At 39.5% G+C, this 27,546-nt stretch overlaps 1 protein-coding gene across 2 annotated transcripts; it reads right to left on the reverse strand.

Moving 5' to 3' along the window:
- Positions 1 to 72: 72 nt before the first annotated feature.
- Positions 73 to 26,368, reverse strand: tmem131l (transmembrane 131 like). Of its 2 annotated transcripts, none has more exons than XM_061056205.1 (34): positions 26,167 to 26,368; positions 25,388 to 25,461; positions 21,379 to 21,422; positions 18,467 to 18,538; positions 16,638 to 16,761; positions 16,424 to 16,540; positions 15,164 to 15,268; positions 13,338 to 13,415; positions 11,329 to 11,470; positions 10,967 to 11,025; positions 10,775 to 10,880; positions 10,556 to 10,658; positions 10,238 to 10,376; positions 9,937 to 10,107; positions 9,374 to 9,440; positions 9,167 to 9,290; positions 8,998 to 9,067; positions 8,789 to 8,898; positions 7,957 to 8,026; positions 7,627 to 7,760; positions 7,194 to 7,336; positions 6,632 to 6,818; positions 6,196 to 6,381; positions 5,554 to 5,703; positions 4,891 to 5,443; positions 4,664 to 4,776; positions 4,274 to 4,443; positions 3,966 to 4,172; positions 3,739 to 3,817; positions 3,125 to 3,231; positions 2,875 to 3,007; positions 2,252 to 2,322; positions 1,968 to 2,101; positions 73 to 636 (listed from the first exon to the last, which is right to left on the reverse strand). In XM_061056205.1, the coding sequence occupies exons 1-34, from the start codon at positions 26,288 to 26,290 to the stop codon at positions 325 to 327; spliced, it is 4,578 nt and encodes a 1,525-aa protein (XP_060912188.1). In that variant the 5' UTR covers positions 26,291 to 26,368; the 3' UTR covers positions 73 to 324. The 2 variants fall into 2 exon arrangements, with proteins under 2 accessions (XP_060912188.1, XP_060912178.1); XM_061056195.1 differs by having other exon boundaries at positions 9,374 to 9,443.
- Positions 26,369 to 27,546: the final 1,178 nt, after the last annotated feature.

Here is a 27,546-nt window from a genome sequence, read left to right on the forward strand (position 1 = left end):
ACAGACAGGTATATGGATAAAGAGTCATTACTTAAATATGACATACCGGTAATGTTGTAGAAAAATAACTACTTCAAGTACAAAATCTTTTTTTTTTATTTTCTATGATCAAAACTGCAAAACATCTAGAAAAATATACAACAAATGCTTAACCTTTCACAACATTTAACATTTGAAAATGGGAACATAAAAGAAAAGGAATATTCACATTTCCCCCAATAATGATAAAAGAACATTCATTTTCATTTCCTTTCTTTTACATATCAATGTTTTATACGTTTGCACTTATTGTTAAGGTCTGCCATTTCCTCTTTTTTTTCCCTTTCAAACATCTCCGCAGTAGCCAGAGTCGTTTGAGAGCTGTGAGTTGGAGCTGCGGTTTGAAGAAGAGTTCCAAATGTCCAGGTTCATGTGCGGGCCGAATGGGTTGAAGCTGGAGTACTGGATGGGAGCACACCTCCCCTCTGTCTCCCGGCTGAAGGGAGAATGAGGAGGGGTGATGGGGGAGACGGGGGAAATCGGGGCTGATCGCTCAGGTTGGAAGTGGTGGCTCTGGTAGGGTTCGCTCTGAGGGGTCCAGATGGACCCAAACAGGCTGGACATGGGAGATAGGCTGCGGGTCCCAGAGAAGTATGGCTGTGGAGGACAAGAGAGATGACGATATAAGCTGTCAAACACTTTTTGATCTATTATAGATGGACTGTGCACTGTCTGAAGCAGTTTTCAAAAGACGTATAACACTTCCATGATATTTTCTGACCTTACCTGCTACTGTGTTGCTTCAATTTTGCCGTCTGCTCCCTGCAGGGATACCTGGCCTAGGTTTCACTTTTTCAGGTTTGCTATCTTGTCTCTCCCTTTTCAGCTAAAACAAAATGACCTCCCTTCTCTAGTGAAGATGCCAGAGTTCCTCCTATTCCTCAACAAAATGTCTCTTCTAGAGTCGTAGTAAACACTGCTTTAATTCCATGTCAGTGTTTCCCACAGAATGAAACTATACCTGTGGCGGTGGCGAAGGTAAGGAAGACGTGGGGGGTTCATGTTGATTGAAAGTATTTTCAATAAATAATCACATTACCCTATTTGTATTAGATTTGGTTTTAAATCACATTAATTGTGCTTTAATCTCTACACAACAGGTGGGCGGTGAGCAGGGAGCAACAAGCTGCACAAAATGATTAAATCAACGGCATTAGGAGGATCATGTTCAATATGAGGCGTCGCACCACAATCATTCATTCAAAGAGGAAGGCAACAGTTCTATCTCCCTTTATCTGCAGAGCATCCAGACGCTACACTCAAATGCCGACTGTATACGGATTAAAATCTAAATGCAAATGTGGAGAGCAAATATACCTGGGCAGCCCATACACGTAGTCTATGTCTGGGATACACCTCATGTATTGTCCCCTTCCCCCAGCCCGTTGTATCCTGTTTAATTCCCCGAAACACTTTGAAAATAACAATCATAATAATAAAAAAAAAAAATAGATGTTTAATAAAGTAAGCAAGTTTCTTTTAACACAGGCATATACTTAGCAATATGGATTTTAGTTATATCTGTATAATTATCGTCTAATAAAATCAGCCCACCAGCAGTTTGCTTCATTATTTCATTAACAAGAAAAACTGAAAAAGGAATTAACGTTGCTTTAAATCAAATACTCTTGTTCCTTATTTCAACTCAGTGACCTACAGAAAGAGCTGATAACTTCCCCTCATGGTGTCATGAGTCACAACAGAGAAGTCACTGGTTTGCTTAGTGTGTGTACTCTGCAGGTGTTCTACAGTAAACTGCTGTTCAAATCACACTACCACACTAGACAGTTTTAAACTGCATGTGTTTAACTGGCCCTCTTATGTGTTGCTGTGGTAACAGGGATATCGAAGCAAAGATTTTTTTTTAATTTTTTTTTTTTAAATGTAGCAGAGAAGCATCCAGGTAGTTCTGTAGTGTGAATGATCACCTTGCCGCCCACACAGGCTGCTGTGTCCCAGGTTGAGGGTGATTCCTGAGACTGTTCTTCACTCCAGCTGGTCTGACTGCAGTGTGCATTCTGGCCCTCTTGACTGGGATAACTACTCGGAAATGTTCCATTACCTGAAAGATTATTCGAAAAAAAAACACAACAACTTAAAAAACAAACTTTAATCCAGAGTAGAGTCAATGATGTTTCAGTGACTTTTCTTACTAATTTATATTCTTCATTTTCCTCTAATTTAAATATAGAACTCATTCCTGAGTTAGTACCTATGTAGTTGTTTCCCTCACTGTAGGTGTAGGGACTGTTGCAGTGGGTGTTGGCATTACTCCAAGTAAACCTGCAGGAAACAAGGGAACATTTGATGCGACAGTTGCAACAGGAAGAGATAAAACTTCAACACGGAACTGCTCAACCACAAAGACAGATCAAGTGAAGCACAGGGAAGGTATTTATTCAAACTGTAAACCAGGATCAGTTCCCTCAACACAGAAGAACTATGTTGTGTGTGTGTGTGTGTGTGTGTTTGGTTGGTTTTATTAGCTGTGAGGCATGTCCATTACACACATAGGTGAAGTTACACAATAGCAAACATGAATATTAAAAGTCTAACATAATGTTGTTGTTGCTATGGTTAGCAAGTCATTTCTAAAGTGTAGCTTACATTCAGGGTAAGATTTTTGACACATTATTGTCTATGTTTCATTAGCAGCTCTAAACATTGAGCTCTTCAGATCGTCTTACATCCAACTCTATTCATCAGCTTCTTTTCGGTGCTGGGTTTCTTAGTAAGAGCGGAGTTTCACACGAAAGAGATCTGTATTACTAGATTTTATTGTAAAAATAAAAAACAGTTTTTTGGGATGAGCTTTGAGTGCATTCAGAAACCTACCCATTGTATGCTGCGGTGGTTGCTGGCTGAGGTATGTAGGGCAGAGCTTCAGTGGTGTTGTATCTGAACTCATTGGTGAGTGGGATGGAGGGAGCAGACCATGTCTCCTCAGGCAAATACTGACCTGTCAGATCTGAAGGATACATGACAACTCTTCAGTACATATCAGAGGTCATGCACACATCTTTTTTTTGTTGACGTCACAGACAGATGTTCTCTAAAAGAAGTATGTTTTTTACTGTGACTATACCTGTGTTTCTGTCTAGTCCGGCAGCAACAGCAGCAAAACTCGGGGTGAAGCTGGGAGTTGTGGGTTCTGGGCTTTGGCAAACTTCTTTACGGTACAAGCTGTTCATGCTACAAAGATAAAGAGTCGCGAGTTAGACAGGGCAGGGATTAAAAAAAACCAAAAAAACCCAGAATATTTAATGTTGGCTTTCCTCAAACAATAGTGTTTATAATGGGAACATTCTCATCAGCGGCCATGATGTGCAAAAGTAAATAAACTGAAAGCTTAATTTGTACTCTGTGAAGTCTCTGATGCTATTTTGTAGCATTGAAGAAACGGTTTGCTGTCCAACATAAATGTTTATTTACATCTACAACATTTCAGGACTTTTTAGTTACATTTTTACTCACCATTTTTAAATTTATCTGAAACAGTTCTCAGTATCATCTATGTACATAGAAAATTAATTTCACTTCAATTTGACAGAAAATTCTTGAAATTTGACACCTACAGGTATTCCTATGTTCTTAACTATTGGTTAAAAAGGAAACTTGTTTCTGTGGAGTTTCATACAATCTTCAGAGCCACTTCTTGTATGCATGAGTGTGTGTGTGTGTGTGTGTGTGTGTGTGTACCTGAGAGCCTTGTAGTTTGTATTCATGCTCTGGTAGCAGTCTCGTTCTACTGGGTAGACGCCGTACTGCATGGATTCCCCTGTGGGAGGAAAAACATGACCAACAAGATAGCGTAATTATAGTGACACATTGTTAATTCAACACTGATTTTGAACTTCCACAATCAAACTTCATAGTCGTTCAAAAGCTATTCTGTCTCTTTGAGATGGTGCACAGGTATTTCTCACTTTTTTTAGATGAGGTAGTGCATGCGTGTGTCCTGGCACTGGGGTCTTTGTCGCCTTCCATGCTGCTGGCGCTGCTCCAGCTGCCCCAGCTCCCCCTGCTGGCTCTCACACTGCCTGACGAGCTGCCAGAGTCTGAACCCGACTCACACACTCCTCTGCTGCACCGCTCGGTGGCACACTTCCGCCGTGTACGAGCTGGACACACACCTGATAAACATGGACAGGAAGAGTGATATTAGCTTTAGGTATCACTGTCAGGTTATTAAAGCAGCAGAGAGAGAACAGTGACAGGTCAGGATGAAACCAACCATTCTGATTGAGGGCGCTCTCAGTACTCTGTCCGGGCTTTGGTGCTTCTGGCTTGGGGCCGTTGCAGCAGCGGTTCCTGTTGCGGGTTCCACTGATGTTCCGGTCCCCTGTTTTCCATTCAGATTCTGTCTCCCTCTCTTGCATCGCTACAACATTGTGCTCAGGAGCACTATGGCAGTAATCAGGAAGAAACAATGAGGGCAGGGATTCTAAATGTTTGGAGCTTTATCACAATGTCTGTGCTTTATGTTGTTTAATGTAGCAATTTGTTCAGTTTGTATTGTTACACAACCAAGAAAAATATCACATAATATTTCACTGTAGAATGATGACAAGATGAACATTTACAAGAGGACTTTTTTTTAAAGAATAGTGAAAATGGGGTCTACCTGGAGACGTTTTCTGTCTTCCTGCGACTCCTCTTTCCCTTATTATTTACTGGTACAGTGCCAGTCTCAGCACTCTGTGCTTTCTTTTTCTGCCCTTTGCCGTCTTCTCTTAACTAAATAGAGATAAAATGAAGAGATGATGTTTTTTATGTTCATTAAAAGACATATGCTTTGCTTTATATGTCTAAATGAATAAATACGGTCAAAACGTTGAAAACTATCTTTACCTCCATTTGAGCATTGTCCCTTTTCTCAGAGTCGATCTTCTCTGCAAAGTGCTTAGCGCAGCTCTTCTCTATAGGACTGCACACCAACAAGCCTGGTCTGGGTCCTGGACTTAACGTGACGTTATCTGGGAAACCAGCAGGCATTTCCATGGGAAACATAACTGCTACTGGTGCGCTATCTTCTATAGTGCTTTGGGGGTCTTCTTTAAAGTCTGCAGTTATCTTTTTGTCCAGCTCGCTAATGAAAGCTGGTTCGTTGTTGTTGCAGACATCAGGGTCTGGGGTCAGGGGAGAGTCCGGTATTAAGTCTTCATGGTCTTCATCCAGCAACAGAGCTCCAGCGGCTGCTGCGGATGAGCTGGACTTGTATTTGGTGTAATAGAGTGAAACTTTGTGTTTCTTTTGTGACTGGGATGGGGTGACAAGTGATCCTTTCTTTGAGGACTGAGGACGCGGGGCGGGGCTGTTGGCCAGGGCTGGAGAGCCCCGCCCTTTACCTTTATCTGAGGTGTGACCCGTGTCCACATAGCTCTTACAACTGCCCTTGGTTTTACTGCATAAGCAAGACACAAAGATGCAAAATAAAGTATACAATAAAATACATTTACAGTATTAATCCAAAAGTTCATAGTCAACATGTGAGTCTCTGAGAAGTAGACATACTTGACTCCATTGGGTGTGATATTATTGACGAGGCCGTTATCCTGGGAGAGGACAGAGCTGTGGTTGCTCCTGATGCTGGGTGTGGAGAACTCATTCAGGATATACTGGGCCTGATGGAAGGCCATCAGACACACACCAAACAGTGAGAAGCTGAAACACAAACATGCAGCAGATTTTTGGTTAAGGATAACTCCTCAAATACACCTAGAAAATTTAAATATAGTACCTGGTCTAAACAGTAAAAACTGTGATTGGTGTTGTTGTGATGTTTTTACAGATGATTTTTCTAATAGAAAATAATTACTCTAATTAGTGAAGGACCATCAGACACTGCTTTTGTTTTTAAAACACACATACATTTCACTAACATTTGTTGTTAAAGTGTCTGTTTTTTTAATCACATGAATCAGTTCAAATTGGCAATTAAAGGGACAAAAAGCTTTGATAGCTGTCAGTCCTGTGGGATCTCAATGTTTGAATACTACTCATACATATAACATTCCTCATAAGCAAAAAGAAGCAGATTTTAACCTCCTTTATATTTGTGATGAAAAAAAAACTGGAAAAATATGATAACACACAGACATTCCTAAAACGTGTTGATGAGAGAGATCATCACAGTAATAACTTGAAGATACCTACCAGGTGAAAATGAGGGTGACCACCCAGAAAGTTTCCTCCCAGCTGGGGCCAGGGACCACCTGAGCGCAGAGAGGCAGCATGTGGTGAGGCAGCGTCACATTCAGGGTGAAAGGGAAAGAGGTGCCTCTTGATGTCACCAGGGTAAGGTCCCGGATCACCCAGGATGAGGTGAAGTCTGGAGTGAACCTGAGGACACATGCAGACAGAGACAATGAGAGACACAAAATGGACAGGAGATAGAAATAGGACAAAAGTGTTGAAGAGGAAGTAGAGGAAAGAGAAAATGAGAAATAGATGTATGTCCTGCCACAGCAATAAATAAAAACCTTGTTCATTTAGACTCTATAGCTCATATGCAGCATAAATGAGGGCGTATGGAAATATTATTTAAATATAAAAAGGCAATAGAAAAAAGCAATCCACTGTGCAAACTTACGCGATGGTGATTTCAGAAGAGGAGTTGTGGTCGAGGCTAAATGGGCGACACTGCAGAACCTCAAATCCAAACCCCTGACATTTGTATCCATTTATATTCATGGACATGACGGTGAGAGGAAGCTCTCCTGCATTCTCCACTTTAAAACTCTTTCTGATGGCGAAGAGCGGCTTGTCGGTGCGCAGGCCTAGGTGTAAAAAAACAAAAAAAAACAGGAACTTTATTTGTTTGTCACCCTTTTTATGTTAATGGTAAATATTCACAAGTGAACTTTGTTGCTCTGTAGTCAAACAGTGATATTAACAGGGATTTGATTTGCAAAGGACAAAAAAACAGGAAAACATTAATGCAGAACATTTGATGCCAATTTTTTACAGATGTTTTTTATCTTCTTTCTTTTAAAGGTTGACGATATTTGGACAACTGGACGGTGTCTATTTTTGGAGAACACTATCAGGAACAAATAAAGTCTTGTGGTTCAACTATTCAAGTTATGAAATCGAGAGATCCGTATAAATCTGGAGTAATCACACCCGTGTTTCAAGTTAAAGGTTAATCTCACCATCACGACACTCCATTAGAGTCGACTGAGGAACATTGAAGCGCAGCGACGCACCAGGGCCGGGCAGTTTGCCTCCGACTCTCAGGAGCTCTTTGGCCCCATGACCCTGCACCGTCATCATGTCAAACACTGTCACGTTGTTTCTGAAACACAGTTAAAAAATCTGTTAAGATCATGTTTCAAAGAACCGTCATTGTACTCAATGTTATGTATTAAATAGTGTTGCCAAATTACCCAAAACACACCATAATGAATGACCAACAAATTTTATTTTACGGGTTTAGTTTTAAGGTCCCTGTATTATGCATGCTGGCTCACCAAAGCTTTGCATGAGTTTGCTTTCAAACTGTCAAGATTTTTTACAAGATGATAAAACCAGATATACATATTGAAAATGCATGAACAAACACATCTTAGTGATATTAATGATTACCTGATGATGAGAATGGTAGAGCTGGGTTTGTGCTCAGAGGGAGTAAAGACCACAGCGACTTCTCTTGCCTCCCAGGGCTGCAGCAGCAGACGCACAACGCCCTCTCCTGTTAGGTCCTCCACACTGTTCCGCACCTGAACACAAACACACAGGAAGAAAAGATGGTATGAGGTAAAAAGCAGCTTAAAAAATGACTGAAAAATACAAGACAAGAATTACAGTGTTGTCCATGTGTTTAAGATAACGAATAGGATAAGAAAAATTTTAAGTTAATAAAACAACATTCCAAGTTTGCCATTAGATTATTCCCCAGGATTTCTCAGGATTTACCTTTGGAGGAGAGGCCAACAGAGAAAACTCTGAAGTGCTGATGTTGACCGAGAAAGGGCTGACATCAAACCTGCCAATCAAAAAAGAAAACAGTTAGACAAATCAATAACAAGAAAGTGTTGAATCAGAGGACCACAGGGTTTCAGACAGATGAATAATGCTTTTCTATATCAAACAAATACCATCAATTCCAGAATACAAGTGTCACCGGTACACAAGATTTCTGTTTTTTTGCTCAGAGGACAAAAGAGGTTTAAACTGTCTCAATGTGCAGTGATTTCAATTTTGTTAAGCAAATTTTACAACATGCAGTTTCTGTGCAGCTCTTTCTAGTACCATCAGTTTTCTCCAAGGCAAGTTTGCAATCCTGCAAGCTATGTAGTACAATAGTTTAAGGGTTCTGTAAGCTGAGAGCTAAAGTACTGAAACCACAGCCTGTGACCAATTTACCCCAAGTTGCGCAACCCACCTCCTTAGGTTCACTCCACAATGTCTATTGTCTTAACAGTATACCAGTGTTTTCTTTAAATGCATGGCTATGACCTAATGCGGGAAAAAAGTTTTAAAAAAGATGTGTAGCCTTCCTGGATTGTGTCCCTACGTATCACATCAAGTTATGCGTAGCCAAGCAACTGCTTACAATACATAATGAATGGTGGCGAATCTTCAGTTGCGTCCAGTGGGTGCTGGTGGCAGCTGCTTTCGGTCTTGATGGTTCATGTCACAGCATTTTACACTGGTATAATGGTCGCACATTCATATAGGATGCAACACACTTTTTAGATGAAATAATGGATATCTTATGCACCCAATTTTTGGTTCTCTTGCTTACCATTTGGTTAGGAGGTCCAGGGCCTCCAGGGGGGCAGGGTACTGAGAGAGGCAACGAATCTCAACAGAAACCACTGAAGAAGTAGGATTTTTCAATGTAAATGTCTTCACCTGGAGGGAACGAAATCAATAAAGTCAGTAAAAATTTGATCATTTCTGAGCAGAAAATGTTTTTAATTTTTTGGTCGGGGATTGTGAAGTTTTGCCCACCTTGCTCTCATTAACAGGTGTAGCACCAAAGTCCAGAGGATGGGAAGTCTCTAGAGGGAGTCTTGGCCACCTGAGAAGAGAAAAGAGACTTCCAAGATTAAACACTGTACAATCAGAAATGACATGACACACACTGGTATGAAAAACAAAGCTGTGCTTTGAGACTGACCTGCAGGGCAGTTTTTCTTTGTGGCTCCTCCAGCGGGAGCAGAGTTCAGCAGCCAGTTTGCTGTCTGTGGCCCAAGTGGAGGTGAAAAAGTCTGGGAGGAGGGTTTGCTGCCACTCTGAACGACCTGATGAGACAAAAATGTAAATGAACGAAAGAAAACTCAACCTTTTCTCTCACATAAAGGATTTTTTAGGTGCACTATCTCACCTGTTTCAGACAGTCTGAGTGGGCAGGGTCTTCCGCACTCTCTTTCCGCCTCAAACACCACCTCCCCCTGCTGACAGACACGTCATTTATTAACACATTCAATCATGTCTACTGTTTACAAACATAACACAATCATGCTTTCATAAATACACAAAACTCAACCTGGTGAAATGTCTGTGTGAAGTCAGGGTGAGCCGATGTGTAAACACAGCAGGAAATATTCAGGAATATTCACATCGTGTTAGCAGACAGGACTGATGACGTTTACATCATGTGACCAGTGCAACCTTCTTGCACAAAATAAAGCCTTTTCAAACATTTTTCTGCTCAGCAGTCTGTTCTTTTCATTTTGTTCGTTGATACAGTGAGTAAGTTCAATTACATGTAGCATTAATGTGGTGTCCCTAACATGTGTCCCTATTCACACATGTCCCTAACTTACCATTAGGGAAATGTGTGAATAAATGACTCAGGAACATTTCAGGGGCAGGCAGTATGACATTTTCAGGTGTGCATGGGTGAAAAGAGCTCAATACATTCATCCAATAGAGCTGGTTATTTACCTTAGAAGGAGTAGAGTGAAAGTAAAGGGGAATGTGCAGCGCTGTGCCCAGGCTGGTTTCCAGACTCAGGGTGGAAAGCTGGTTGACAGGAAGGGACCTGCTGATCAACTGGAGGGACAGGATATGCCAGCAGCCTTGAGGAACCACCAGTGGACCGCTAAAGTTCACCATCTGACAGACAGGGGGCAGCAGAGACTGTAGTGTCAAACCCAGTCCACAACTTTGTAATGCAGTGCGCTAAGGCACTGAGTTAATGTTTTCTGATCGGTTTTATATCATCACATGAAGCAGTGGTGCTCACCTTCATCACTCCCTGCAGCTTCTGTGAGAGGTTGACGTTCAGCACAGTGAGAGGAAGACTGAGGGAGTTTGTCAACCACAGATCCACCTGGGCAGCATCCCTTTGTTTCAGCTGGACCATGCTGGATAAATCGGTTCGTCTGGAGAGAGGAGGAAAAAAATGGGATTTGAGATTTTCAGTATCAGTATTCAGGGGGCTTGTCACCAGGTACAACCACTTAATTGTCCTGCTTGTGAAAACAAAGAAGAACAATTTGCTTAACTGTAATAATTTCCAAACAACAACTTGAGTGTGCAATGGCGAAAAACTCAAAATTACCGTTGTGCGATATGGAATCCCGGGAAGTTGTTAGTTGTCTGGTTTCCCAGAAAATTTAAACCGATATGACTTGTGCATTTCCTTTCGTGGCCGGGCAAGGAACCTGAAACGAGACACAGAAGTCTTGTTGATAAAAAAGTTCAAGACATTTGGGTCAAATGCCATTTCACTTATTATAGGCTTTGGCAAGAAATGATTAGAAGTTAAGTGATTAGTCACCTCTGCAGGCAAGTGTAGCCCCTTCAGTGAAGTTCTTTGCTTCCGGTCTCAGAAGAACTTGATTAAATTCCAGGCTGGCCTCCACTTTTGATAACACCTGCATGTCCTGGGGAGATAAATCATCTTGTTAGAGTCTATAAATTGCTTCCTGTAACACACACATAATAGAAAAATAAAGGACAAACTTCTTACCTCTATGTAGAGCATCTTGCCTCCAGAATTTAACAAATGAACTCCTAGCCTCAGTTCCCCTGTAAAAACAAATAAAATCAGTGTACAGTATATTATATAAAATCACATCATTATATGGGATCCTGATGTATAAATGTACTTAATCTGCTATTGGAAAGTCTCCTTTACATTACTTTGATGTCATTAAGGATTTGCTTGGTGAGACAGAAAGCATATCTTGAGAAAAGCAATGATAATAAGTAAATCATGAAAATGACCTCCATTTTAACTACAAATCCCTCAGAATTAAGCTGTCTGCTCTTCATAAGTGATGATGTCTCATTGGCCTCCAGACACAGGATCATGAGTTATAAAAAACCCACCTATGCCAGCGGGGGCCATCAGAAGCACCAAAATGTGCTCAATGACGTAGGGTTTAAGCTTGTCCAGGTCAGCGGGCCGTTCGCCTCGTGCAGACAGATTAATCTGCAGACTGAGGCGCTCCTCACTCTGGAGGCAGGAGCCCTGAAACGGGACAGGAGAGTCGCATCAGTCATGCACCAAACAGGATGAAAAGCATGGGAGCATGAGGAGATATTTGAGAGATAAGACATTCAGTAAATGGAAACAGAAACTAAGGCAAACAAGACAATAAAAGAAAAGGGGTCGTTTGGATGTTTAAGAGACAAAGTGTAGTATATACAGGTGCAGCTCACAGAATTAGAAAACGTGGAAAAGTCTGTGGTATAACTGCTTAATTGGCCGGCTAACTCATCCAACCTGAACCTCAGAGAGAGTCTTTGGGGTATTGTCGAGAGTAAGATGAGAGACACCAGACCCAACAATAAGAGATGAAGGCTGCCATCGAAGCAACTTGGGCTTCCATAACACCTCAGCAGTGCCACACGCTGATTACCTCCACGCCACGCTGATGCAGCAATTCTATTCAAAATGAGCCTCGACCAAGTATTGAGAGCCTAAATGAACACACTTTTAAGAAGGGTCGACATTTCTGTATTATAATCTCTATTTTTTAATTGGTTTTATGTAATATTCTAATAGTTTGGGATCCTGGGTTTTTGACTAATTATAGCCATGAACCACAAAATCAGCTGTAAATCATAATCTTAAAAATTCCAACAGAAAGGGCTTGGAATATTTAACTTATGTCTAATGAATCTAGAATAAATGTTTTACTTTTTGAATAAGATTATTAAAAAAATCAAACTGTTTTCACAATACTCAAACTAATATGAGCTCACCAGTATAAATAAAAACTGTTAAAATATTTAATATTCTTATTGAAACATGAAAAGACAGAAACAAGCTGGCAGTAGCCCACTTCAACACCCTTACCCCCCCCATACCCTGTGAGTTACACCCTACAGAAGCCGACATGTCAGTGCTGGGAGAGTGCAAATCTCCCTGTAAACCAGTGGATGAATCTGCTCTTGACGACCTGTCGACAGAAGCCCTGGCCTGGAGCCATGGAGGCTCAAGGATGCAATAGCAAACCTAATCCCCATGAAACCAAGACTACTTCTAACTTCCTACAAGGTTCGTTTGGTCTATTTACAGCATAGACTCTGACCAAAGGCCAGTCCTTGATTTTATTAATGAAGTTCTTTAAAACGAACCAGCAGCAGGTATTGATCTTGGAATGTCACAGCTGTGAATGTTTCAGTTTGTATCATCACCACATTACAGTTAGGCTGTCTGCAGATGACTTTTGCATCATGTTTATTGCGCCACATTATCACATGGAACCAGACGTCAATTATGGAGTCTCTTGAGAAATTTTAAATCTGGCGGAAGATCTCCCCCTCCTCTGGGGTTCTGCCGAAAACAGAAGGCACTCGCATGACAAGCCCGGCTGTCTGTTTGAGCAGAGGGCCAGTAAGTCTGAAACTTAGAAGAGTGGGTGAGACGAGAGCCGTGAAGAAGACTCTTTGTATGAACAAGCTAAAAATAATGCAGGATTATACGTCCTTAACATTTAAATAGTTAAACTCTCTTTGTACTCCCTTTTTCCTCAGAAACAGCTCATTGTTTTCTTATTAACAAGTTAAATTCCTACAGTGTATATTATCTGAGTAAAATAGTTTATTTCTGTCTCCATTTGAAGAAGTTGGGGAAATATCTCTTATGCTCCAATGCACATCATTGCACAAACTGAAATCAAAGGTTTACTGAAATAATCTGATTATTCATAGTTTGTGTTTTTTTCATGATGAAGAAATAGTAGATGCAATTTAAGAATTTCTGAGGTAATTAAACGTGTGTAAACTGAAACAAAACATATAAGACACATATATTTAGTGTAGACAGGATATGTGAGTACATCTTAGAATCTGTGAGGCGGGGATCTTTCAGTAAATGTAATCTTAAGTACCTGAGGATTGTTGAACAAACTCTTGGGTAAACTGCACTCCAGGAGTAGACCAAGCATGGTGATGTTAGAGGCATCTTCCTGCAGGAGGCACAGAATGACAATATAAATGGGGAAAAAGGCCTTTAGAAAAACAAATGATTGTCATCAGTGTTTACATCCAGCATTGTCATTAGCATTGAAGAATATGTAGAAACATCAGCAATGAAGCTTATCTTTTTCCTTTTACACCCTACATGACCCTTCATGACCATTAGTAACTACAAAGCCAAACTTAACTGAACTATCCGGATACACGCTGTCATGTGCAAATTATAGAAATGCAACCTTCTACAGAGCAGCATTGGTTGGTTTGGTTGCTAAGTGAGCAAATAATTTAAAGCAATTAAACAACTTTCTACACTCACAGATCTGCAAACACAGACTTCTTAACAACTGAAAACTGTGGTTGTAAACTTCTGAAATCATTGAACGAGGATTCAATGTTGTCAAGTTCATCACTAATTCTAAATGATGATCATTTTAGACCAACTATATTCAACCAAATATCTGCAGTTAAACCTGTCTGTCAAAGGCTGTCAGTTATACATCTTGAACAACTACAGCATTCACAAATAATATGCAAAACCCCTGACGGGCAACTTAACACTTAATACAAATATAACCAAGAATTTAACTTGTTTTATCTTCTGTGTTGAAGTAAACCACGACAGGCTGTTGGTTTAAAATGTTTGTAGGTATTAGATTTTAAACATTGAATAGTGGGCATGTCATTTTACAAGGAACAGCTGACGACAACACAATGATGCTGATGGCCACATAATTAGATAATTTAAGCTCTGCAACTAAAAGATAAAGATTCATTAATAGGCACAATGTTTTTGTCTCAATTGGTTGGGTCAAGCTAGGATAAGCACACTTCATGTGTTTTTTGCAGGAAGAAAAACATGATTGGATTCAGTCTCTTGAATATACCCTGATTTAGCTATAAAGTGTTTAACAGGAACATAAAATGACCTGGAATTTTGGGTTCTTTTTTATTCAATCTCTAACATTCTCATTTAGTGTCATGCTCCACTATCAAACTCCCCTCACACTTTTATGCACATCCATTTATCATAACCTTTTAAATATCTAATGGCCAGACAAAGTGTTTTAGCCTTTCTGTTGAAGTAAAAAAAAGTCTCAGTTTAAATATCACGTGAGTCAAGTGCAGAAACAGGCTGATGAGGAACCCAATGAGGATGATAAGAACATGAGAATATTTTAGTTAAGCATATGATTAAAAATGGAAGCTCGCTGAGAGATTCTAAGTCTGCATTCAGCACAAGCAGCAGCTGTCTGAGTGATTGTGGAAGCTAAAGTGTCTCTGCACTCAGCCAAGCTGACATTTTGCAACTGCCACCCCACTTCCTGTTGCGTGGGCGAGAACTCCTCTCAGATCTCTCGCACTTCTTCAAAGAGCGTGAACTAAATTTGTCAATGTAGTGGTGTTTCTGTAAGGCTTTAAATCGTGTTCAAATGAATGTGCATAAGCATGAGTATTTTTTAAAAGGGTGCGGGGGGGTGATATATTCTGTATGCAAACGAATAAAGAACAAATAAAAAAAATAATGTGAGATTATGCACGCTGACTGCACATATTAAGTCATTTTATGACAACAAGCACTCGTCAGTGTGTATCACAAGGCTTTCTGTGTTCATGTATGCAGCCGTCTGTTTATCTGGGCTGGAAGGAAAGGGGACATCAGCTGTTTTCAATAATGACCTCGTACTCACTTATATGCACAGACTGCACAAACTAACAACACAGCAGTTGTTATACATACCTGAGTTTGGGTCAGCTTAATGCTCTGGATGTGAGGGAATATCAACAAACTGTCTTTTCTTTGGACAGACTTTAATGAACCCTGGTGAACTCCCACACCAAATACCTGGAAAACAAGCACAGTTACCATTAAGAAAAAGATTATGAACAGCACATTAGTTATTATTACAAGAACTGACAGTGTAGAAGCGAACAAATGTCTGAACTGAACTTCCACAGGAGCTTGTAACACATTAGCTGGTGTTTTGTGTTTCTAAATAAAGAAGGTCCATTTCTTATAATGTAGCAGCACAGATGATGTCGCATTTTCCAAACTGTTACAATTATGTTTGACCTGTTATGTTCTTTAAATAAGGAGGGCACTTTGTAGGTTACAGAACACTTCTAATGCTACCTGGAGTAGGATTTAATATTAACATAAAACTGAAAACAAACAGCTGACTTAGCCAAATAAAGTTTGTAATCTATCAATGGGTGGTGTTAAAAATACACCAAGATGCCTAGAGAATCTATGTACAAAGTAAAACCCTACTTTATTATATATTTTGACAGGAATTGGTACGTGCCCAACTTAGTGGTGAGCAGAAAACCTAATTTTAGCTATATAACAAGATTTGGGGTTATGGTTTAATGGCAGACAATAATGACTTAGACAGTACAAATAGCAGAAAAGCAAATGAATTACTGAAACTTAACAGGTCTTTGAATGATGTGAAGGAAATGGGACTGTTAAAGGCAGTGTATGCATGTTTGGGTGTGTTGTTTACGAGAAACAGTGGCCCAAGTTCAACGTGGAACGGGTAAAACATGAAACACCTGTAAGATGATTTCATTACATTTTTCTCTGATTGTAGTTTGACACAGGTCCAGTTTTACCACTGGTAAATGTTGAAACCAGCATTATAACTTAAATTAAGATTTGAAAGACATTGAAATCACACAATAGTTAAACACTCAAGAGGCAGCACAACCAGTTCAGGAGGAATAACAACAAGGACTCAAAGACTGGAGAGTAAACCTATCAAGAGGATGCAGCAGTTAGAGGCAGGCAAAGTGCAAGTTACCACACTGTATTCTAATGATTTCAGTAACACAGTAAACAGGCACAGATCTCTTGAGGTGAAGTAAACGCAGTGTTTTATGTTAAAGGCAATGGTATATAAACTGAATAAATGGTTTTTTTCATGTAAAAAGAAAAACACCACTCTGATGCAGAGTGTCTATGAGTAAAACTTGCACAGTCATGACTGATGAAACTGACCTGGTATGAGAGAAGCCCATTGGCTGATGTGTTTATAAATAATGTGTTTTCTACATTGCCCTCCTCAGATGGCAAGAAAATTAGTTTGAAAGATGCCTTCCCTCTGGGTGGGATTACCTAGGACAGGATAGGAAACAGGAGAAGTTAGTTCAGAATTTTTTTTTTACAGATAAGACAATTCTGCTTGAACACACAGATGAACACACACACTCACTCTTCTGTGGAAGAAGGGTATGTAAAAATGCCTGCTGGATGTAAACATTGACAGCAGTGTCACAGGAACATCCTGGCTGGGATTTTGTATATATATGGTTTCAGCTCTTGCCAGCCCCAGCGGCCTGAAACGACAGACAGAACAGCATCTTAAACAAAGGGCTCTCAATGAAACAGACAAATTTGAAATTAGATTTGCATTAGGACTGAAGCAGTTACAGTGGTTAAAGTTAATTTAAGGAAGTAACATTTCCCCATGTCAAATGATCATTTATTTAATGCTAGATATTTTAAAAAAACATCTACCATAATTTATTTCCTTTGTTGTGTTGCACCACAATTAGAGCAACATTTAACATGTAAACCATCAAAGCCAGGAAACAAATTCATTCAAATTTGACCATTTGCATTTTGAAGACTAGAGAAGAGAGGCCTTTAATCCATCCTGAGTCAGTGTTCATAAGGAAGAGATTAACCTAGTAAATTGGTCACTGAATAACTATGTTTTGCATTGTGTCAATATGGAAAAAGCTTTAGGAGTAAAAGCTGACAAGTTGATTGAGTCTTAGAAATAATCCTGCATAACGCCAAGTTAATTAATGGCTCAATGTAATTACTGTTTATTCATTTGTCATTTTAATGTCATTTGTTCTTCTTTTGTGATTCGGCAGTAGTTCACAGTCAAAGAAAATACTATTGAAAAAATAACTCTATAACTACACTCAATGCATTTTATTTTAAAGATCATTCATTGAAACAACACTGGAGCTTCTTCCACTTCCTGTTTGTTTTTGAAAGTGTGACTTTACTTTCACTTTAGGCAAATGAAACGCCCACTCAACAGAAAAACATGGACAGGTCAAAGTAGACATTTCCTTTTTTGGTTTGATGTTCATAACATGAGCAGTATTTTTGGCTTTTTTGTCACACAGCATACTGCCGACATTCATACTTTTGCTAACCTGTCAAAACACAGTCTGCTTCAAATGTTGTGTGAAATCATCAGTAAACAGCATCTAGCCACGCAGACAAGCATACTGCTGTTACATTACATAAGCTGCATCATTGCATATAATTCAACATTAAGTTAATCAGTTAGTTTTTGATTCCATTAGTTTAAAACGAATGATTTTGTCAAAGCTTCAGGATTATTTACTTGTGATTGCTTTTGATCTGACAGTATAAATAGAAATGCTCCCACAGTTTGCACAGAAAAAAAAAAAAAGCACAACACTGTGGGGACTTTCGTCTCATATGTCTGCTGAAATCTTAACTATAAGTTTCCCGGAGCACTATTTAAGTGTCCAAATATTTTTCCAGTACTTTTTGGTGACTTGCCTGCTTCATGGATTCCAAAAGTACGGAACAAAATGCTACAAAATAGACGCAAGCTTGTGACTTTTTTCTATTAAATAGGCGATGGGGATTGCCTTCCAACCATAGCATTACGTCTAATGTTCTGGCTGTTCTGGGAGTATGGAGACAAACAGTGACGTTCTTGACCCTTCTGACTGAGGTCAACCATCTCCACTATGTGTCTGGATGCTGGGAAAGGAAGCCTACTGCCATACTTGGATATCCTGTCTGTTTTTAGGGCTGAGGGCCCCCAGCTTTATGAATGTTCCCTTTTCTTAATACTGATCACAGCGACAGGTCATGTGTTTGAAGGTCACTGTAAGTGTAGTTTTAAACTTACTCAAGACTAAAAGGTGTTGAAATGAGGGACAGTTGTTATTGGGTGTAGTAAAGTATTTCATCATTGAAGCTGAAAATGAATAAGCGGTCGGCATGTCAGAGCATGTAAAACCAAGTCTAGTGAACAGGACTTACTGTGTCCCAAACTCCAACGTCGGGGGCAGAAAATTCAAGGGCCTCCCATTCTCCCGTGTATATGGAGAGGAGCTGGTGGGAAAAAAAACAACATTAGCACAGTATTTATATCTCATTAGTATTTTCCCAACATTTTGAGACAAGAAAACAGCGTCCTGTTTTCCAACAGGGCATGTGGCGGTTCACATGGATGCATTTACAGACAACTATTACTGCCCCAAGATAGAGGTCAAACCACTATTAAAGAAGTAAATTATGCACAATGAATAACAGGAGATTGCAACACAGTAATGTTCACACTTCACAGAAACAGGGCTGCAGGGTTGTCAGCCTTGTCCACACCTAGTTAGTCTTTTAAACGTACATTTCCCCCTCTATTGTTTGAGAAAAAGATCCTGCAATTTATCACTTTCGCTTTTAACACAAAAACAAACTTTCTGAATATGTTGTGCAGTGATGAAAAAAAAAAGGACAATGAATGAATTCATTTAGCTGTTCTTAGAAACTAAAGAGGAATACTGCCTCATGGTAAAAAATAAAAATCCCCTGTCTCTCTTCCGGCAGTAGATTAAGTTCATTATCGCAAATTCAAAACCATAACTCTACAAACAAACACAAGTTGCCGGTGTGGTTTTACATGATAAGACGAGGGACAGCGTCTCCTTTATTGCATAACAAGAGCTCTTCTCTATCCCTCTCACTGCAGTTGTAATTGTTAGTTAATTCCTAACATGTCATAAAGTATAACTTCAAACAGTGTGAGTCAGAGCGGAAAAGCTGTGTGTGGGTGAGCATTTGAGGGGTCAGATGTGAAGTGGAAATGAGGTTGTCTGCCTCTGCGGAGTGTTGAGTGACGGCATAGAGCTGCTAAAGATCTAGCATGCTTGTTTTCATTTCGGTTTTAACATTTTAGACTTGTTCATCTAATTAAAAGCAGATACTTGGGCAAGCACAAACTAACTACAACACAAATATATTTTTAAAAGCAGGTGCACTCTCCTAAATGTTTAGTATTTCTCTATTTCTTTTAGTTTCAGCTCCTCATGTACTTCTTTCAAAGGAAGGTGAGGGCTTTAAGCTGGGCATAGGTTTAAGTATTTTCTCCAAATTCAACAGCAGCTGCCCTGAGAGAAAAACTTCACCTCTCTCAACAGGCGTACCGCTGAGCTGTTTCCAAAGGGTTCTGTCCACTGCCACAGCACAAAAATAACAAGTTATGTTTGGCGCTATTTGATCCCCTGGATCTAACTCAAATAAAGTCAATGTTAGCAGTGACCTCAGCCGTGCTCCATGGGAGAGGTTAGGATCAGTGGAGAGTTTGGGTCACCTCGTGTTGATACGCTCTTGTAGATACAGGGAAGAGAGTTACACCTTTTTATTTCTTATGCCATAGTATTTAGAATAATCTGCAGATATGGATAGTTTTGTTTGAGGAAATATATATTTAAAACAGCTCAAAAAGAAGAGAGATGAGACATTTTGACACTGGGCTGGACTGAGAAAGAGATATCTTTGACCTCTGTATCTGCAGCCTGCTTTGCTCCTCAGGCTGGGAGAGAGTGATGGCAGGCCTGCTAAGTGCCTGATAACCCAGGCACGAGAGGGCTCGCAACCCACAGCTCGACAGGTCAACCAGTAGTACCTCTAACCGTCGATTAGAAAAGCCCATATTCCCACACTGCTCAGTATCACTATGGGGCCATTAGAGTCATGTTACTCAGACTTTGGAAAAGCTCCCTCCAGAGCCAAACAAGACGTGACTAGTACTGTTCACGAGTAAAAAGCTGACTTCAGCTTGACCATGAGCACACCTCCGGAAATGAAAGTATTGTAATCCTATCCTTATCCTAGTACATTTTTAAACGTTAAAGACAATACTCACTAGAAATACCAGTTAACTCATTATTGTTATTTACTAAAATCTCGCAGAGAAGAGTCAGCCAAACTGTACTGTGGGTGCGGGGAACATACTTGTAGCTTTAGGCATATGATGGGCTGGGCTCTTTACATTACTGGCATGGCTTCTCTAGAAAGATAAACACAGAAGGAGCCAACGCAAACAGTTGGATATGTATGCTTAACTTGAAAAAAAAAATGTATTTAACATCAGTAAAAGGGACTGATCTGTTTATGAGCAGGCTGCACTGAATGAATTGTTGCTAATTTTCTGCAAACAATTATTTTCTGAAAAAAAAAAAAACAAGAACAAAAACAGCTGAGAAAGACAGAGCACCCCCCTCCTTTTTCTTTCAAGGAGTTTCTAAAATTAGTCTGGAATTCAGTTCTGTGCCTCTCTAACACACGCCCCCAAAACTCTCCCAGTCGCACACACCCCCCTCACTCACCAACATAAACAACATCTCCTTCATACATTTGAAGACTTTTAGAAAGCTTGGCTTTGGCCAAGTAACCGCATCAAGCTATCTGTCTGCATTAATTCACAAAGATACCACAACATTCAACAACAACAAAAGAGAGAAATCTGTAACTAATGACCATTCTGTGGTGATTCAGTAGTAGGCTTGTTTTTTGCATTGGGTCGTTCATGCCACAGCCCTGCTTTGATTGTGTATTTCAGTACAATTTGAATTCAAGTCGACATAACACAAGAGGAAGTCTTTAGTGTGATGCAATCTATATGTTAGTTTGGGGTTTGGTTTGTTGATGATTATGGTAGTCCCTAGGTCCAAATGCCATTCATGAACAAGTGGAAACCTTTCATCAACTTCCACCATTCCTCTGACTAGTGTTTGAACCAGCAAAGTAAGGTTGAGTTGTCTCTTGTGTCTTGTGTCTTTTCATCTGGGTCTTCTTACTGACAGTCATCTCTCACTCAAGGTGTGATAAGTAATCAAATGTGTGAAAACAAAACAACAGAGCAGTCTCAGAAATATGAAATAAGAAATGGGTACCTGTCTTCAATTGGAAGACCATCTTTTCTTCGCTCCTTCTCTATCTGAAAATGGAAGAAAAATACATGTAAGTAAAGTCAGTGTGATCAAAACAGCACATTGCAACTCTTTCTACATTCACACTGTGGCTTAGAAAGAGTCATATCAGGGGCTGCTTAAGTCAAATCAAGTTAATACTAAAAACTAAAGTGGTAATGAACCTTGACAGAAAAAACTACTGTTGGAAAAATGTTCACAGTGCAAGAGTTTATATTTGTTTATATCTTCAACAAAGCCAAAGGTTTTATGCTGCATGTTGCAAGTATCCCTGCAAGTAGGAAACTCGCATAGCCTCAGGAAAATAAAACTGTCATTGCATCTTTTTCGACTCTCAGGGTTAGAAAGCAGGCAGCAATTTCTGCAAGTGTTGGTAGATTATATTACAGTTCTCAGAATAAAACAAGGAACATCCAGTTTGATGTCGTATCCATGTTCACACAGTGGTCGGTCAGGCAGGATAAGTGAAGCTTTTATGACGATCTGCAGCAACAAGTCGTAATAAGGCTATAATTAAACAAACTGCTATACAAAGCAGCTGATGGCTGCTGACATAGAGATTTCATTTTTACTTTGTCTTATAAAACAAACAGTAATGTATATAACTAGACTTCAAATGATCATTTTAATAATACACCTTGTGTTGGTTTAGTGAGTTTATCAGAGAAAATTGCAATCAAAATCTGTATCCATCTGCCAATCAGCTAATTAAGATGCTTTGCTTGTGGTTGGGGAAATTTTTATTGAACAAAAATAAATAAACATCAATAAAATATGTACATTTGTGTCTTCTCAATTTGCAGCATCAATAACATTTCCTTTTTGGAGCATCATTTCAGAAAGTCATTCTATTATCACAAATCAAGTTAACTGAATTTCTTGTGAAAATCGAGTTAAGATGGACCATGTGCACACTGCAAGGCATTGCCTAACCAGGTTACACTTTGTCTGTCAACATACTGCACGTACTGAGTGTTGTTTTGGTTCACTCTTCCAGAGGGGGAAATGGACTGATCAGTCAAATTGAGGTGATCACTGTGCTTATCCTCTGCATGTTCATATGTACTGAATCTATCCTGATAATTAGCTCAGTTTGGCACTGACCAGAGAGTGAGAGTAATCTTTTCAACATATTTTTAAATGCAGTAAAACAATTATGAGGGATGAACATTTCCCTTATTATTAAATGTGGCATATTAAGTAACCAAATTAAAATAACAAGAGAGCACTTCCAACAGCAGTTCAAACACTGGTGAAGTGTACTAGGTTATGTTCTTCATGTATGGCCGACAGAGATAAGCTTTTAGTCTCTTCAAACACAGATCATACAGTTTCCATAGGAACAATCCTTGGCCTTACAGCTAAATCATGTCCACACCACTAACAATTGTAAAGCGGGACACATAATTATAGTGACTGCAATAAACACTACTATGAATCTTCAGTTGACATACTATCTCCTCTTGAACCTTTCCACCTGTTTTCTTCCTAACCCGTCCTTGTTGAACACTAAGCCCAACACACAGCTTAAAGAAGTAAAATAAAAATAAATCTTTAAAGCAGGTATCTGATGCTTTGCAATCTCTAGTCTGAAGACAAGTTCAGCAATGACACCATTTGCTTCCATTAGCCAGTAATGCTTTAGACATTTTTATTCTTAAGAGCAAGAAACTCTCTTTTATATGTATTCAGTTGACTGTAGGCGTAGGATTGTATTATGGCAATCAATATAATATGCTATAATATGGTGTCATACCAGGCTTCTTGATTGCAGATAATAAGCAAAAAACACACATTTCTATTTAAATATCTACTAAAAGTTGCTCAATCGTTGTACTTTAAATTTGCAGAGACAGACTTTGATCTACTGATTGTTTCTATAGTTACACGACCACTGTCTTAATATGGCAAAACGTGCATGTTTTCAGCATTAAGATTTCCAACCAATAGATCTCTGTATTATATCCTATAACATCCCCCAACACCTTCATAGCTGGGCTTAACTGAAAGAGCCAAAACAGATTTTCCAGCTGATTAGGCTCAACAATGACAGAACACATTCTAGTGCGGCTTGTTGCAGCAGGTGAGCCAGTAATACACGACGAATATTCATTGGAGCATTTGTAAAATAATTTGATTCTATTAACAAGGGTTAAGAAACTGCTTTGGTCTCTAGGGGCTCTCCTAGGTGTATCTGTTAGGAGGGACGGCCTGCATGATCAATTAAACGAAACAAACACAAAACCAATTTCACTTAACTTCAACAAAACAGAAGAGTTTTCCCCCCTTTTGTTAGTAATTTAAATTGTGACTTCAGAACAATATCTGTTTTCCTTAAAGAATCAGGCTAAGTTTTAAATGTTGCTGCTGTGTTGTGTTATTTCATAAAGTTTAAGAATGATGCCATAAAGATACTTCAATGGAGGTACTACTCCAAATGGATGTCAGGGGAAACACTGGTCTATAACACAATTTGGGTAATGAAAATGATAGAAAACTGTATCTTACAATGAGGAGGAGACTGGAAAGCACCTAGTTAGATTTACAACCAATCCAAACATGTGATCGCTAATCAAAGCCAAAATTGGGAGTAAATGTTACAAGAGATTTATGAGGTGAAAAATAGAAAAAAATGACTTAACTCTAGTTACAGACAAGATCTGCTTAGTTTTGATCACTGCAGCCTAAACTTGACCTCCAATTTGATATTTACAACGCGTTATGACACTGCATCTCCTGCATCACTACAGTAGCTACATACAGTATGCTATTTAACCAGCTGACCAGCAGCAGCACTCTAATAAAGAGGAAAGAAAGACACCCATGTCATGCTCTATTTCACATGGCCCATGTAACTGAGACAGCAGCATTCACTGCTGCCTATCTAAACATGACACCTAACAATGTCAACATTTCTGCCATCTGCCAATTGGTCAGTCAGGTAGGGATGAGTGGAAAATGTATATCCAAGCACTGACAACACCCCCAGGCCTCTTCCCTTTCTTTTAATCAACAAAATTTCAAAAGCAAATATATTAACACCTCCTGTGTCATCGCTTATGTTTCTATGGTTATTTCTGCACACGAGTATTACAGCAATACAATGAACTAAATATAAACATGTGTGATATGCAAACCTACCTTTATTTTATTTTTATATAAATATAGAACTATTTATAAAATGTCCCTGAGGTCAATTGATCATGCCTAAAAGATGCATACTTAATGTTGAAACTACTTGGATGCAATGGCATAATATTTTCTACTTGTAATTCAAGGCAACCAAAGCATTCCTTTTACACCTGTTAGCAAAGGCCTGCAGAAAAAAAAAAATGCCACACCCCCCTCAGGTAACATGACAGTCAGCTGTTGACCTCATCACAGGTTATAAGTAAACAATGAACTCGTGCCTTGTGTGCTTGTCCTCTACTTCTTGACTACATAACAATTACACCTGCATACTTGCAAGCTTGATCTTTTTTTTTTTTTGAAGATATTTCGAGTCAGATCCTGCACAACTCACAGCATAACACAAACTACAGGAAATAATTGCAAACTGGAATGCAGGAAATGACTACAGAGTAGTATTCCTAACGTGGTTGGCGGGCTGCAGACTCAACATCATAATGGACACTATGTACAAAAGAAAATAAGGAGGAGCCACATGGCAGGTGGCCTCCCACTCTGGTTTCATTTCAGTATTTAACTATGAATTAGCGAGCTTGATAACTACAATATTTGTAAAAAAAAAAAAAAATATGGTGTGATCGCAAAGCTGTTCACTCACTGATATTTCCTTACGTATACAAAAACTGCACAACTCATCGACAATGAGTAAAACACAATGGGGGGTACACTAACCACACGTGTTGGTGCATGAGGCTACAGATGAGTTATTTGCGTTTGCACACACACTTCTTAATGTAAAAAAAAAAAAAAATACAACATAAACACACCCAAATTAAAGATTTACCTGAAGTGGGACTAATGGGTCTGCATCCTCTGGTTGCCAGACCTCGACCACGCTGGTGGACATCTGACTCAGAGCTTTGTGGGAGCAAAAACAATAAATCAACAATAAATCAACAATGAGATGTTTGATGGTATTAAAGCAACACGGGGAAGAAAACGAGTTGGGGGAAATTGGGGTTTGGAGCTTTTAAAAGTGCACAGGACCACCCTCTGTTTACTAGTCATAAATGAATAAACTTGAACGGCGTGAATGTTAATCAATCAGACAAGTGAGGAAATGACTTGGACTCGGCAGGCTGACAAAGGCTGTTTGCTAGCTTCATGATTAGCAGGCAGGTTAGCTCGGTGGCTAACGAACTTGGGACTGCCAGTAATGCAGTCTCCTTTAGCCATGTATAATAAGCTTACAGACATAATTATTGCATCTAAATGACAGCAAAGTGTCGCTTTAAAGTCCACGCAATACGACACTTCCCTGCCTGGTTTCAGTAAACATGTATACCAGGGAACTGGCAGCTAGCGTGAACTAGCAGGCTGACAAAAACAATGTTTAATATTGTGGGAAAATAATAAGACTCAAGCCGCCTCTTCAAAGCGTATTCAGCAGGATATTTTTCGCCGATTTTACTTCGGCAAAGTTGTTTGGATAATTTAGCCTGACATGCATTTTTCCTGGTTAAAATGTCTGTTGTCATGTCAGGTTAGCATAACTCAACGCTGGCGCTTGCAACCTCCGGAGTGGAAAATGAAAAAAAAAAAAAAAAAGGTTGAGTAACAAACCTTGCAGCTGTGCCCCTCCGTGCTGTACGCAGGGTAAAAGCAATTGTAGTATTCCGAGTAGTATATTGATCCACGTTTTCCTGTGACAGTGGCTGCCTTGTTGGAAGTCCTGAAGCCCCGCCATGCTGCCCTCTCTCTCTCTCTCTCTCTCTCTCTCAGCTAGCAGCCTTACCTTGTGTTTCGCTGCGTTGCTCTTTCTTTCTCTCTCTCTCTCTCTCCACCAAGCAGCAGAAACAGCAGCAGCAGCAGCAGCTCCCTCCCTCTGCTCCCCGTCCCTCCCTCCCTGCCTCCTCAAACACATTGTACAGTGAGAAGCAGACACCACTGACCACTTTGTACTGTCTGCGTGTTTCTGCTGAAGGTAAACCGGACAAAGTTGACCCCAACAAAAGGGATGATACAAAGGTACACATGTTTAATGCACCCTGGTTGAAAGGAACTAAAATACAAAATAGATGTAATAACACTGAACATGAGTACTTCCACCTTAAGACTTCCATCCCACACATTTTAGAGGGAAACATTATCAAGTAAAGTCAACTTATTTTGAAAACAAAATTACATTAGTTACACTAGTCTATATTATATAACATTTCATTATATTGCACTATATTATATTATATAACTGCACTCTGCATTACTGTGGTACAACACTGCCTCTCTTCTCTGCTGTTTTTACATTACTTGCTGCTATTTATCATACCAAGTCACTTTAATCACTTGTCACTTTATCTTGTCATTCTCTGCAAATACTGTCTCAATTCTCAATCCCCCCTAGTTAACTTCATCATTCATTTTGTACTGTATATACCCCCCGTTTTTATTTTTATTTATCTTATCTATTCTGTTTAATGTGTATTTTGAGCGTTCTTGTCTGTGCTGCTGTAACGCCCGAATTTCCCCTCGGGGGATCAATAAAGTATTATCCTATCCTATCCTTATCCTACATTAAATTAAAGGGGAAAACTTGCCCACTCTTTAACTCCATTACATGTACAAGCCAATAATAGTTAATAAAAGTGTACACAAGAAGTAGTAAAACATGTTTCAACTGGAAGATATCTTTAAAGATTGTTCCAGTGGTTGGAAGCATTTCGGCCTTACAACACTTTTCAAGACAGCAGTGTCAAGTTGGGGCTTCCAACATGATTGACATGTTTATAAATTGATTGCAGTTCCCTCTTTAAGAGATTGCCTTTCAAACTAACTGGCTTTGTTTCTGGCATAATTGTTAGAGGCTCAAGAGTTTTGATAAGTTTAAAAAAAAAAAGAAATCGAACCCCAGATCTTGTTTTGTGACCATTCAGAGGGGGCTGCACTTTTATAGGGAACAATGAACTTAAATACTGAATCCAATATCTAATATCTATTTAACTAGAA

Source organism: Labrus mixtus, chromosome 2 (genome assembly GCF_963584025.1).
Source record: "Labrus mixtus chromosome 2, fLabMix1.1, whole genome shotgun sequence".
NCBI classification, from domain to species: Eukaryota; Metazoa; Chordata; class Actinopteri; order Labriformes; family Labridae; genus Labrus; species Labrus mixtus.

Coding starts and splice junctions, on each gene's coding strand:
- tmem131l (XM_061056195.1), bottom strand. CDS start 26,290: ATGGCGGGGCTTCAGGACTTCCAACAAGGCAGCCACTGTCACAGGAAA. Junction 10,108..10,237: donor AGCTGCAGGGAGTGATGAAG/GTGAGCACCACT, acceptor CCTGTCTGTCAG/ATGGTGAACTTTAGCGGTCC. Junction 7,761..7,956: donor TGTTGGCCTCTCCTCCAAAG/GTAAATCCTGAG, acceptor GTTTGTGTTCAG/GTGCGGAACAGTGTGGAGGA.